At 37.9% G+C, this 13873-nt stretch overlaps 1 protein-coding gene across 6 annotated transcripts in view; it reads left to right on the forward strand.

The window, feature by feature from the left end:
* The window catches only part of cacna2d2a (calcium channel, voltage-dependent, alpha 2/delta subunit 2a), a 146844-nt gene that overhangs the window by 73756 nt on the left and 59215 nt on the right, over positions 1 to 13873 (forward strand). For all 6 annotated transcript variants that reach the window (XM_017408346.3, XM_017408348.3, XM_017408347.3 and 3 more), the window contains exon 4: positions 1403 to 1462. In XM_017408346.3, coding sequence (XP_017263835.1) covers positions 1403 to 1462 — 60 coding nt within the window. The remainder of the gene's footprint in view (positions 1 to 1402; positions 1463 to 13873) is intronic.

Consider the following 13873-nt stretch of genomic DNA (forward strand, 5'->3'; position numbering starts at 1 on the left):
AATATCATGTTTTAGTAGTTTAGATGTCCTGTACCTTTGTCATGTTTTAGCTTAGTTATCTTGTCATGTTCTGTAACTCTGTCTGTAATTTTGTTCTTGTGTTGTAAAGCACTTTGAGTCGCCTCGTGCTGAAAAGTGCTATATAAATAAATGTACCTACCTACCTACCTAATGCTTAGGAAATAGACCCTGTGTTGGCTCTTTTCCATCTTGTCTTCTTGTCTTAGTGTTGTACTTCTAGTCCAGATTAGTGACCAGTCAGGTATCAGCAGTCCTTTATCATGTCTAACTCTTCTCCCAGGATATAAATGGCATCTGTATTATTCCCAATCTTTCTAATCTCCTTTGTCATGTTCACAAACAGGACGAGGTAAATGTTCCCACACCACGGCAGGATTTCGTCCAGTCGAGTTTGCTTTTCTCAGCCCTTTCTGCTTTTGCACACAGTTTTTAAATATAGATGATGATTGGGGCTTTTGCAAAACAAAAGTAACAGCAAATGTGCCATTGTCATAGAATTTGTTTTTGATCTAGATGTTTCACCACAGAATAAAACAACAGCCTAAATTGCCAGGACATTTCACATGCACTCAAGCCGTTGAAAGGCATTTTCTGACACAGTTTTTGTCTGTAAATCGATTGCTGTGTTTTCTGTCTGTCTAGAGAAACATCAAATTTAGGGCTGGCTGTTTTTATAATGGTGCTTGTTGTTTTTGTGGAAAACAGTTTTTGTCTATGACGGTCAAAAAGCATCTGCATGCAAGTTAGGTTTTAAAGACACATTTTATGTGTACATGAAATATTTCAGCTAGTCATGATGTTTGTGTTGTCAATAACAAATTAAACCAAAGTCCTGAAACTATGAGATCTGACTCTTGCATACTACTAGACAGTAGCAAAATTAATCGTTTTTTTGTAAAAAGAACTGTAAGATTTTCAGTTCTTTTTATTACATCTGACATTATCTTGACAAGCACTCAGTGGAAGAAGAAGGTCTCAATGGGACCTTCTTGGTTAAATAAGCAAAATGAATAAAAATGCTATGCGTATAGAATAAAGCAGGCTTTGCTTTCTAAGTTAATGTCATCTACAATAATGGACAAACAACAATCAGGAAAAACGGCAGAGAGAAAACCTTCAAATGTCAAGATCAATTACATAATGAAAGTGAGCTATTTGCTTGTTTTAGTTGCTCATTTTAATTAAATGAGCAACAGTAAAGCCCTTGAATCTCAAAGGGTTTTTTTTTTTATCTTTATGGTTGTAATTTTTTAACACACAGTTTAAGTACCTCTGTTAGGACTTTTTAAAGAAAAGTTATTTTAATTGATTATTATTTTTGTCTTCCATTCCTGCAAAGACAGATAAATACTCACAATGCTGTTTGTATGTTTTCTTGTAGAAACTGGCGAGGGAGGCTGAACAGCTTCAGAAGGAGCACATATGGCAAGACGGCGTGACGGTAATGTGGAATACTCGCTTCTCTTCCTCTTTCCCAGGCCGAATTCTGTCGTTTTACTCCCACTATATTTCCTGACAGACTAATGTAACTTCCCTTCACCAGCCCGTTCCTGCCAACCTCCCATCCATTTAACAGTTTTTAATTTAACCACAATGTGATCAGCATCACAGAGATTATGCAGAAATTATTTCTCGAAACTATGATCTTTTAGCCCCCAAGTCTTAATATAACTGCTTATTTTTTAGAATGCTATCGCAATATCAAAGCTGTTCTGTTTTGTTGTTGTTATATAGTCATAAAAATTTGAACTTTGCATTTTCTTGCAGTTGACCTTTAAAACAATCATGATTGACTTTTTCAGTCTAGGGAAAAAATGTCCTTTTTTGGCTGCATGTGCCTTTTGTGCTCAATTGACTGTCAAAAAAACGTGGTAAACATTCAAATGGCCAACAAAGAAACATAAGTGAGGTTGTAGGATATTTTTGCTTGTTTTTTAATAAACTGAGCATTCTTTACAGTGAATGATACCCTTCTTCAATTTATGGAAAAAGTAAAAACTTTCATCCGTTTTATAATTGGTTTCTGTGAAAACTGTGGTTTCAGTTTATGTAAGGTCTTTCTGTATTTAAATCTCTGATATCTAGGTTCCTGTGTTCTCAGTTCAGCTGAAGTGTGAGACATAATCCTAATGCTACCCTAAAGGTGTGGACGCCTGTGAATCCTGCAAAGGATTTTAAATGAGCTCTAACTTGATCTTCAGTGAGTTCTGACTTGTTTGAAATAAACAATCATCTGAACTTGGTATAGAGTTCAAACGACAAATCCGGCCAGTTCTGTCCAGGAGCAGAACAGCCGATGAAAAAACTGGTCATCAAGAAACGCTACAACAAGATCTGCAAGATAACATTTGAAAATGTTGCATGGTAGTTGTGAGTTTTTGCTCACAACTAAACAAAACTAAACATTCCTACAGTTTTCTATTGATCATAAAAGCGAAAAATGAACTTTTTGGAGCAATTATTTCTTTTACCAGGTGGATTAAAGATCAAGATTTGTGGTTGAAGTAACAAACACGTTTGTTATTTCTCGTCTTTCAAGCAGAAGATCCTCTTACAGTCCTGCGCAGCTTGCCAACATTCACTCAACTTAAATTCTGTATCCTATCAAAATGTGCATGAAGACAAAGTGAGACAACCTGTTCATGGTTTAAAATGACTGGAAACGGACCTGTTAACAAGGGGAGTAATCCTCAGCAAATCCACCAGTGAATGGTTCAAAAAGAAGGCTGTGTCGAAGATCCAGGTTGAAATCCATTTGGAAAGTTGTGGGAGGATTTGAAACATTCAGTGTGTGTAAGCAAATTCTCCAGCTTGTGAATGAAAGAAATCTCTAAGGAAGAGTGAACAAAAAAAAACAAAACAAAAAAACAAAACAAAACAGTAGATCAGTGTCATCATTTGTGGATACTTTAACAAAAATCAATTTATTATTGGTATTTTTCAAAAGGACAAAATATTAACAACTGAGGCTAAAATTACACCTAGTTGTTCTTCTGAGACCCACATTTAATATTTTTGCTGAATGCCAAAATTGCTATTAGTGTGAAAGTTTACAACTGTTATCTGTGTGAGCTGTTTCAAAAACAACTGAATGTTTTCTCATCTCCGTATGCAGAAAAGGTTTAACAATTGACATTGATTTACGAACTGTGTATATACATAGATATAAAAGCTACATTTATATACATTCGACACACTTTCCCTGCTGTGATATACTCTGTCTCCAGGGAGACGAGCTCACTGTCATGGTACACTTCACCCAAATGGATTTTTAACCTCATGCCTCCTGGGGGATATTTGAGAAAAGGCTTTAACTGATTTAAAGCGAACAATTATAAGCCCTACTTCTCTGCTAAGTCCATTTTTATTCATGGTTGCTTACACTCTGAAGTTGTAGTCTTGTGGCGTCTGGGCTGCATCGCGCTCCCTCTCACCCCGCTGGTTTGAGGGAGGGAGACGCCGTGTGCCTGTCCCTTCGTTTTAGACTTGAGGGGGGTTGATGGTTGCCTCTCTCTGCCCAGCTCCAGTGCACCTCAATCGGATGTGTAGCCATGCAGGAAGTGGAGCCGGGGTCACAGTCCTCACACACAGCGCACCTGTTCATAAGTAGCTGCATCCAATATAGCATCAATAGCTCCTCAAGTGGAAAAGGCAGAACTCTCTTTAATCCACCCCTCCCTTGCCAAAACCTTTTTCACCCTGTCTTTCTGCTCTGTCCTCTTCTTCCTTCAAAGTTTTTTTTTTTTTTTTTCTGTCCACTCCTTGGCTTTGTAGTCACCCTTGCTCATATACCCTCTTCTTATCTGTATGTGTGTTTAATCAGGCATGAAAACAGTTGGAATATACCATATTGTCACAAATACTGCAAATGAATCCCAATGGTGCTTCTCGATTAATAATGTATTGAGCTGATTTCATTTGCCTTTATAATTAGGCCAGGTAATGAATCTCAGCAGGGGCAACGGTGAACCTATTAAAAAAATATCACAAAAAGGTGGTGGTGGGTGGTGAGGGGAGGATTTGGTGGGGCGGTTAGATATGCCACATCCTTGCAAGATGATTTTTTTTTTTTTTTTTTTCCCCCTTGTTTGTAGATTTTGTGCTTTCCTAATTTCTCTTTGGCTGAACACTCTGCTGACTGACACTCTAATTAGATTAAGGCTCCGTGCTCTTTGGGCATATTAGGAGAAATGTATTGCATCTTAAACTAGCGGGAGAAGTCTGTCAAATGGAGAGAAAAGGTGTTTTTGTGCATAAGAGACGGTGTCCTTTTTTTGACATATTTTGTGTGTGTTTGTACATGTTTTAGCGAGGCTTGGATAAACTTTTTTCCCCGTGACTTTCAGCGAGCAGGTATTTAATGATATGCGTTTATTAATGACAGGTTTTAGACCTGGCCCGGCCCATCTGCTTGCCCGGCCAAACTGGTGACATCATATACGCTCAATGACACGCCTGTTCCTCATAGCGGCTGCCATCACAGCTGTTACCGTAGCGATGGGAGGTTCTAACTCTTTCTCTCTCTTTTTTTTTTTTTTCTTAGTCAGGCACACATTGAGGCGTTATCTCAGACTAACTGCAGAACCTTTGTCTAACCATGCTGACTGCTGGATGTTATGGATGGCAAAATGTTGATCGTAACTGTTGAGATGGTCGTTCAGGGTTTTAAATCCATTGGAATGAAATGGTGTGTGAAATAGACATTAAAGTGTTAGATTGTCGCCGATTTCTCAAGGTCAGGTGTCCATCCCTCTGTGACACTTGACTATTGATTTGGCAGCAGAAGCAGAGCTGTTCTAAGTAGTCACAGTGGATTTAGTGCTGCAACAGGCACAAAAAAAAGATATAGCTAACTCAGAGTCAAATGTCACATCTTTTCTTTTCTTTTTGTTAACTAAATATTAGCAAAAGCTGAGCAGTATCTGAGGAAAAATATTCACAAGCAACTAATTTCTAATTTTCCCTCCATGCCTTGAAACATTTCTGGATCCTGCAGCATTGACCAGTGCTTAATGCTCTTAAATTTTAGGATGTAATTTATGTTAAATGCTTTCCTGGAAGCCAGAATGCATTTCTCTGGGTGATGTGATTAAATTAGTGTTTAAAATGCTGCAACCTTTTAATGTTTTCCCCCAGAGTAATCCCTCATTGTTAGTGGCTTGCAAAGTAGATACATTTTCTACAGATCAATATTTCTTGAGGATTTATCCATTTTTTTAACTACCCAATTTATTGATAAGTATTGTATGTTTTGGATTACCCTCACATAGATTCATCTTTGAAGAAAGCCACTGCTTTTTTAGAGAGCCGAGCATAATCATGAATGTTGCTGGCCTCAAGTAAAACTATTGACTAAAATCTAAAGTCCTTTCAGGTTATCAGCAACAGCAACAAGTTTATAGTGCAGATGAACACTCAGAAACTACTTGAAAACTCAGGAACTAGTGACGTACCAAAACCAAAGTTGTAGCAAGCCTTTGATTTTTGAAGCTTTACTCAGTCACTCTTTGACATTTAGTCTAAAAACATGAGTTGTGTAAAATGTCTGCCCTTATCTAGTTGTCTAATTTCAATCAAAACCCCACAAGACATGCTGATTACATCACAGGAAACCCAGGATGTTTCAGGTCTGCTCAAAATGAGGATGTGCACAAGATTTAGCAGGTAGTTTTAGTTTTGTGTACATCCAACAGTAGCTGAGGATCGAAAACAGAACTGGAAGAGAAAAAATGCTAAAAGTATTTATATAGTACTCAGATAAAAAAAGTTAAGCTGATTTATCTGGACTTGAAGTTTGCCAGGTAATTTTGAACAACTTAAAGCTTCTTTCTGCTGCCTTTAAAAATCAGTGATTGTAGGTTTAAACATCTGTGTGAATCTGTTCGTAGAGCTCCTAAAGATTCAAAACATTCAGGGTAGAAAGAAACGCTTGTTGATCCAGACAAAGGTAAAAATTACATCTGTTTTTTTTGTTGTTGTTGTTTTTAAATGAAGTCTTGAAGTTTGCAACTTTGCAAAGATGAGCACATGCAGAGTTTACAAATTTAGACTATTTGGTCATCATCATTGTTAGACTAATATTATAATCAACAATATTATAACAGCGACGTTATTGTCAGCCTCTTTTCTCCCATCATGGAGGTTCTGACGATGACTACTGTCACATAGATGAAGAGGCGTTGACACGAAGCGTAACGCATTGGAACCAAGACACGAGATTGGATTGGATGAAAGACAGGACAGAGATTGTGGAGATCGGAGGAAGACATGTGCTTTCATTCAGATTGTGATGTGGCAGCTGCTGTACGTTGGAAATGCATTAGTGCTAATAGCTGTGCCATTAGGAGAGAGAGGGGCACTCTGTTGATGGGTTGCCATGATGAAACCGGGGAAAGGGGGAAGAGGGTGAGGCACACAGAACCACAGACGGGGAGGGGGAAAGCAAGTGAGTGAAGGAAGAAGGTATAAGAGATGGAGAAAACGGGAAACAGAGATGGAACCATCTTCCAGGCCATTTACTGCAATCATCACTCTCTAATCAATCAAGCCTTTCATCATAGGACAACAGTCTCCCTTTTTCTTTCTCTTCTTCTTCTCTCTTCATTTTCTCCCCTCATCTCCACTCAGCTACCTGCTCTCATACATAACACTGTAGTATTCATGTGACTTCCTGTGGCTTTCTGTGCCCTGCAGTGCCCTAGTACTAAAACACTTACAAATTATATTCAACAGTGCAAGAGTGTGGCCCACAGTGATCTTTCGGACATTCTTTGAACTAGATATTGCAAATGTTCTTGTATTGCAAAGAAAACCAGATCAATAAAGGACGCATTTTGCAAGTTTGCAAGCCACGTTTCCTGCCTTGAAGTCACAAATGATTCCCTAAGGGGTGTAGCATGACCTGAAGCGAGAGTGGCAAGGGTTTGTTCACTTGTCCAAGTTCGCCTCCTGTCATAATGCCTCTATTTGACATAATTGGCCCTTCAGAGAAAATGAGTGAGAATTATTGTGGCAACTCTCAGCCCAGCCCTCAAGGCTGCCAGCTCCATTATCCACAGAATACATTAATCTTATGAAGGCCGCCTTGGACAGATTCAAATTCAGATTTTGTTAAAATAGACAGAAATGAAAGGATGTCACACACTCACTCAGGCTTTGTTTTATCACCCTGTGCTCTCTCCATGGTAATTTTTTTGTTTGATGTCATAAATTGTTTCCCAACTGAATTATATATTTCACTATAACAACTAAACTTTAGAGTGATTGGTCATTTGGTTGGACACATGAATTTTAATATGTATTAGTAGATCTTCATTCTAAATTATGACACATTTCCCCGATACGACCATAAGACGAGAAGTCTATTAAATTAATAATGTATAGTTTACAATTGGTTTGGAACATAACAAGTAACTTCAATGTTTCAATGTTTTTAAACTAAAAATGATGGATGCATAGGGTTGTTTTGTTTTTTGTTTTTGTTAATTTCTTTTGCACATTTACCATCACACTGTCTCTATGGTATCCCTCAGTTTAAAGAAGTCATTTACATTCACTAATTATTTAATGGCTAGAATTGATCAGTGCTTGACCAACTTCATCAATTTGTTGTTGTTTGTTTGTTTTTCCTCCTGTTCATGAATGCACTTTTGCGAAGTAGCTAATACATGCTCGCACCAGCACATCTTTCTTGTGGAATTTTTCACTGCGTGAAAGAGAGTCAAGAGTTAGCTAGTTGTTATATCTGCAAATATCTGAAAATGAAGCCAGAAGAAGTATAAAAGTGCACAAGTAGTTTATCAATTGGCTGCAACTGCTGGTGAAGAGTTGGCATTTGCAAGGAAGTCTCCAAAATGTCTCGAAATGTTTGCAGTTTATCTCAATTTCCACTTGTCAGTCACAGATGTTTGCATTCAGTACAGTACATGTGATTACAAATAAAAACAAGCTATGATTTTCAAAAACTGGTTGCACAAAAAAAAACAAAAAAACGTCCACATAGCTTGCTGGTCACTTAGTTGCAAAAATTCTTGTAACATACTATTTTCTTCCAATTTGAAGTCAACAACTAGTCTCCAATAATCGCAGCTCAAATACTACCTTTTAAGACTAGCAAAATGAAACTGGTTTTAATGTGCTGCTTACTTCATCGCCCAGGCTGTCGATTTTCTTCATGGTGTCCACTTACACAGGTGGCAAATATAGTTTGTCCATTTTTTATGTTTTCATGTGTGAAGAGAATTTAAGAAAGTTAAAGAGCTACAGTCTGGTTCATAAAAGAATGCCGCAATTCTTTTTTAGCTGGGGTTTTGTACAAATACATAACTCTGTCCAGTAACCTGGAGGATTGTACTTACTCAGTGACAGAGAACGATCTGCAACCTGATGCTGTTTTGTAGAAAGCGTTTTTTGTTGTTTTTTGTTTTGCTTCTTTACTATAAACATATTGTAAACACAGTCAAGTGTTGAACTCCACTAGAAATACGGGTGGAAAAAAGGTTAATTATAGTTCTTAGAGAGAAATCAGAATTGGCTAGAATTGAAATTAAAAAGACAGAGATTGACAAAAATTAGAAACTGGAACTGACCTAGTAATTTAGTAAACTGTGATTGTTGCATGTCCAAGAAAACGATTTCAGTCAACCATTTTTTATCAATATCATCAAAACAACAACTAAAATTCAAAAGCGACTCTCCTGCAGTGGCTTTTATGGAATGGTTTGACTATAGTGCTGCGAGTCCTTTTTTTAAATGTGGCACATTGTGTTATCTCAAATAAACTTAATCTTTTTTTGTTGCAAGCATTTTTTTCCACCTCCCTTCGGTTGGGCTTCATAATGGAAGTCATATACAGCGTTATCGCTGAATCCTGAACCGAGGAACAGACTTCCATCTGCTCACTGCTGCAAAAAGGGGTAAATAAGGAGAGACTGTGTGGAGAATGATTCTTACAGTATATATTTTACCCACATTTGAAATGGAGTTTATTCCCTGTGTAAAATATCTGATGATGCCTCAGTGGAAACTGAACTGCAGCTTTACATAAAACAAATAAGATTCATCTATACTAAAGCTGAAATTTTCCCTGTAAATGTCCAAGTGACTGCAGCTTCTTTCCTTCATTTTCTATAACACTGTTCACAGCTTTGATTAGACTTTTGGTTGGTGTGGTGACCCAACAGTTTGGTCATTTCAGTATCTTGATTGTAAGCTACAGGCATTTGTTTAAGTGGTGCTTGAAAATATGGAAGTGTCCTTTTTTTTCCTTCTTTGCTCTGACTTTTTTTTCCCCACTACTGTACCTGCTCTTTTGTAGCTTTGTCTTGTAAAACCCCTTACGTCTCACTACTGTTTCAAAAAGCTCTTGAACAAAAGTCCCTGCTGTTCTGCACTCGAGCAGAGGGACATCACAAAGTTGGAGAAACTTAGACTGTAAGAAGCATTAAACTAAAGGAGCAGCTAATGAGGATAGGCGAGATGAAAAAGAAGACCGAGATTAAAAGTTCAGGTGCATCAGTAAGCCTCCTGTCAAGAGAAGTTTTGTCGACTGTGACATGGTCTGCTTTCTAGGAGGTACTGTTTAAAAAATGGGCCCCATGTCTAAATCCCACTGATCGATCCCCGTGCCTCACAGGAGATGGGAATCAATAGTCAGAGAAATCCAGCGAGCCATGTTGCAGACCTTGATTTTCCCATTTCACCACATGGCCAGCACCCATGAAATGTTATTCTAAAGGGTAAACCTGCTGCTTCTCGAACCCTCCGGTCAGAGTGGAAGCATGAAGAACAGGTAAACATGGACTGAAGTGCACTTTTAATGTCCCTTTGTGTCCACTTTCAAAATATAAATTTATTGATATTTTCCATGGCATTTTAAATATTTAGTAATATTTTCAACCATTTATTTTCTTTTTAAATTGAAGCTGACATTGAAAAAAAATTACAAGAAATTGGAATAGAGTCAAAAACAAAGATTTTTTTTTTTATTTCTTAATCTGAACCCTAAATGTTTGTTGTCTTTTTGATCAAACTGACAAATATGTTTACATTTGTTTGTTAATGACCATTATAAAATGGCCTTGTTTCAGTAAAGAAATTAAAGTTTTTTAATATAATAAATAAAAAATTAAAACTCTCTTTTGGCTTTTGCCACTTATACCAAATTTTTCATAGAGTAAACTATTTAAATGGGGAAATAAGCCACCACACAACCACTTATTGTCTTCTTTTGCCCTATTTTAAAGGGTTTAAGTGACATCCAGGAGATTTTTATCCTTCAATTTAAGTCTACCAGCCAGATGCAGGGGAGTGATGTGTCTGAGCAGCTTTAGGTTGTTATTTTGTAAATGGTCAGAGGTTGGGTTTTTTTTTTTTTTTTTTAGGCTGAGGAGAGATGTCTGTCTAGGTGTTAGATTTTGCCTGATGCATCATGTCCCTGCTGTCCTTGGTAGCTGACAAAAAGTAGCAGAGTACTCTTTGTCATTTAAATTTTCAACTCATTGTGAAGGACAGCAAAGCATCTGATAGAAATGATTGCGGGGTCCAAAATTACAGGTTTCCTTTGGCCGGCGCTGATTGTTGATTGGGCACTTGGTCAGCTTGTGGAGAGAGGGGGTGGTGACTTTTCAGGACTCTATAAACTAGCAGAAAAATTCTCAGTGAAATGAAAGAAAAGTGGAACCTGAAAACATTTTGTGAAGATAAGTGGGCCACCTGTGTCATACAAAGCTGCAGTGTGCTGTGGAGGTCCAGACACAACTCCACATGATTGGCCACTGCAGCCACAAAATGTAAACAGAGCAAGATAATAACTGCATTTGCTCTATCAAGTCCCTCAGGAATTCACTGATAGGCGTAATATTGCCTGTTTATCTTATGCCTTTATTTGGTGTTACAGCACCTTTTTCCTGCTTCTCCTGTAATAATACGATTGGTGACTTGTTTGGGAGATGTTGGCATGTGTGTGTCACGGCGGATAGGCTTTTTATCTGCCATTGTGTCCATGCAGGGTAAAGATGCTATCAGCATTAAAACCTGCTCCTCTATGGAGCCCTGTCAGCCAACAATGGAGAACAGCATTACCCAGAGTGCAGCAGGACAAAGCCGTCTTTTCTTATCTCAGGATTGGAATATTCACAGACTGATTTAACTGCTTTTAGCAAAGGGGATGTGTCAGGCCCTGAAAGAAAGAGGCAGTCCAGCAGAGATAGAAAAGAAAACGCAAAACAGGACAAGGAGGATGAGAGAGAAGAGATAATAGGACCTGCAGGATGTTTACAAAGAAAGAGTGAAGAGTGGAAATTGCAGATTGATGGGTGAAATTGAGGGCAAGAGATAGAACCGCTGCATATGAAACCGTCTTTTAAAAATGATGTATTTCATTTCACAATAATTAGCCTTCTGGGTTTCTATTTTTTCTTCTTCTTTGCTCATCCCTTGCTTCTCTTGGTCTGGGGTCCATATTTCGGACAGTCTTTAAAGCGAGTGTCGAAGGGGCCACAACACTGACGAGATATGCACGGAAAATGTCATTTACTTTGCTGAATTTGCACTGTGTATTGGAGCTTTAATCTGGGGGCACATTTGTTTATTGGCATACAAATGAACATCGGCATGAAGCTATGCTTGGACGGCACGGTCTCAGCAGCTCCCTAATCGCTTAAGAGCCTGGAGATGCAAAGCATGCCAATGAGGGAGCCAGACAGAGGGAAGCAGCCACGCCCAGGGCCTCCATCATGCACTCCTTTATCTGAGTTTCACTTCAGCTCAATAACTCTCTGCCATTCTCGTTTTCTCTTTTCTCCAGGCCAAGAGTTTAATTTCCAGTAAGCTTGTTGACTTTATTGACGTTATAAGGAGGCTTTCGGTAACCTTCAGTGTTTAAGACATTAGATTCTTTCCTTTGTATTAAAGATGATCTAACATGTCATCTCATTTCCTAATATTTAGAGATAGAAGAAAACTACATAAAGCACAAAGAAGTTAATTCAAAACAGCTTGTATTCATCCCTGATGTTCAGTAGATAGTGCTTTTTTTGTTGTTCAGTAATTTTGTTGTTGTTTATAATGCTTTATATAGTGGAAGGACTACCACAGCAGATTTAAATAAAACAAACAAACAAAGGGTGAAAACCAAAACAACAAAGAAGCAGATAGTCAGCAACTGCAGTATTTTAGAAAAATACTGTTTAGGGACCCCTTAAATGCAGTTTTAAAGCTAAAATGGTTTAAAACTACTTTCCTATGTGAATAGGGCCTTAGTTTGACTAATTTACAAAATACATTGTTGTCCTTTATAACCACTGTCTTTATATCAGCTAACTGATCAAACTTCATCAACACAAGCAGAGCCTGAAACTTCTTTTAAATTAAGAAGAGGCGACAGAATTTTTAAACTTGCACAAATGTGTATTTGAAGCTATACAAAGTACTGTTTCTGAACCCTTGACTGCACTGATTTTAGCTAAGCTGGCATACCTAATAGGCTGGTAAACTAAGTGAATTTTTACAAAGGGGAAATATTGCACATATGTGTTTTAGGCACATGTTTTCATTTGTTTTTGTAACAAAAAAAAAAAACCAACGTGTCTCAACCGTCATAAGATTAACAACTGCTCGATTTATAATGGCACCAAAGGTTTCATGTCTTATTCACAGGCAACCTCTGCAATTCAAGATCAAAGTGGTTAAAGGGGTTTCAGATCTCTGACATTTTTTCCATGTCTATGATTAATTTAAAACTATTTAAAAGTAATGAGTTCACCTTTTCACACTGGTACAAACCTCTGGGCCAAATAAACTAAAGGAAATGACCTGAGCAAATTAGTTTTTGATGGTTGTTCATGTGATTTCTTTCTTTGACATCTGTCCTTTTAGTATGAAAGCCCTTGTGTGTAAGTTTTCCTTCTCCAGAAGAAATTGAATGGCTCTCATTACATGCTGAATGTATGTAAATTGCAATGCATCTGTTTGGCGTGTGCACACAGGTATTGTGTGACATTTTGGCCTGATCGGTTACCATCTAATGAATGAATCTTACCAAATGAAGAGCAAGTTTATCTAATACTTTATATGTGTTACTGTTTATTCCCAGTTTGACTTGACAGACAGGAGAAGAGACATGGAATGAAGGATAAATGAAAAGTGATTAGACTTCTTTTCCTTCTGACAGCTTTTCTGAGAACTTTCCAAACTAAAACTAAATTTGGAATATTTAGCTGATTTTTCACTCCAGCTGAGCTGTGTGTGTGTGTATGTTTACCTTATGGGCTAATGAAGAGGAGTAAATGAAATCCTTCATTGTGTTTGATATAATGTCAGCTTCTATTAGGGAAACTGGTGCTAGGAATGATTGCTAGACTGCCGGGGCCGGGGGGAGAGGTGCACTGTGGGTGTGTATGTGTTACTGCATGTTTGTGTGGACACCCCAGGGCATGGCAGAGGCACCGAGTGTCTTCTGTAATTATAAAATCATTAGCAGGTGTCCAGAGGAGATATGAATATGGCTGTAATCTGTCCCCTCCCATGATGGAGCGCTTGTCACAAACTCAAATGTCAACCTGACTCAAGCAGCATATTGAGAGAGCTCAAATTCAGAAGATTTAGTCCTAGTGAATATAGTCAAATCATGTATGCCTACATGTGACAGCCGTCGATGTTTACAAGATAATTGTTGCCCTGTGCAAATCAATAAATTGTTCACACGAATTGACATTTTTAGTTTTAAAGGTTCTGAATATATAGGATGTTAAGGTTTACCTCATCAGCTAGCAGGAATTGATTACAAAAAGTCACGCTGGTTGATAGACCTCTTCAAAATGAAACCGATCAAAACACAAAAATACGCAGACAG

The sequence above is a fragment of the Kryptolebias marmoratus genome, linkage group LG4 (assembly GCF_001649575.2).
Source record: "Kryptolebias marmoratus isolate JLee-2015 linkage group LG4, ASM164957v2, whole genome shotgun sequence".
Taxonomy (NCBI): Eukaryota; Metazoa; Chordata; class Actinopteri; order Cyprinodontiformes; family Rivulidae; genus Kryptolebias; species Kryptolebias marmoratus.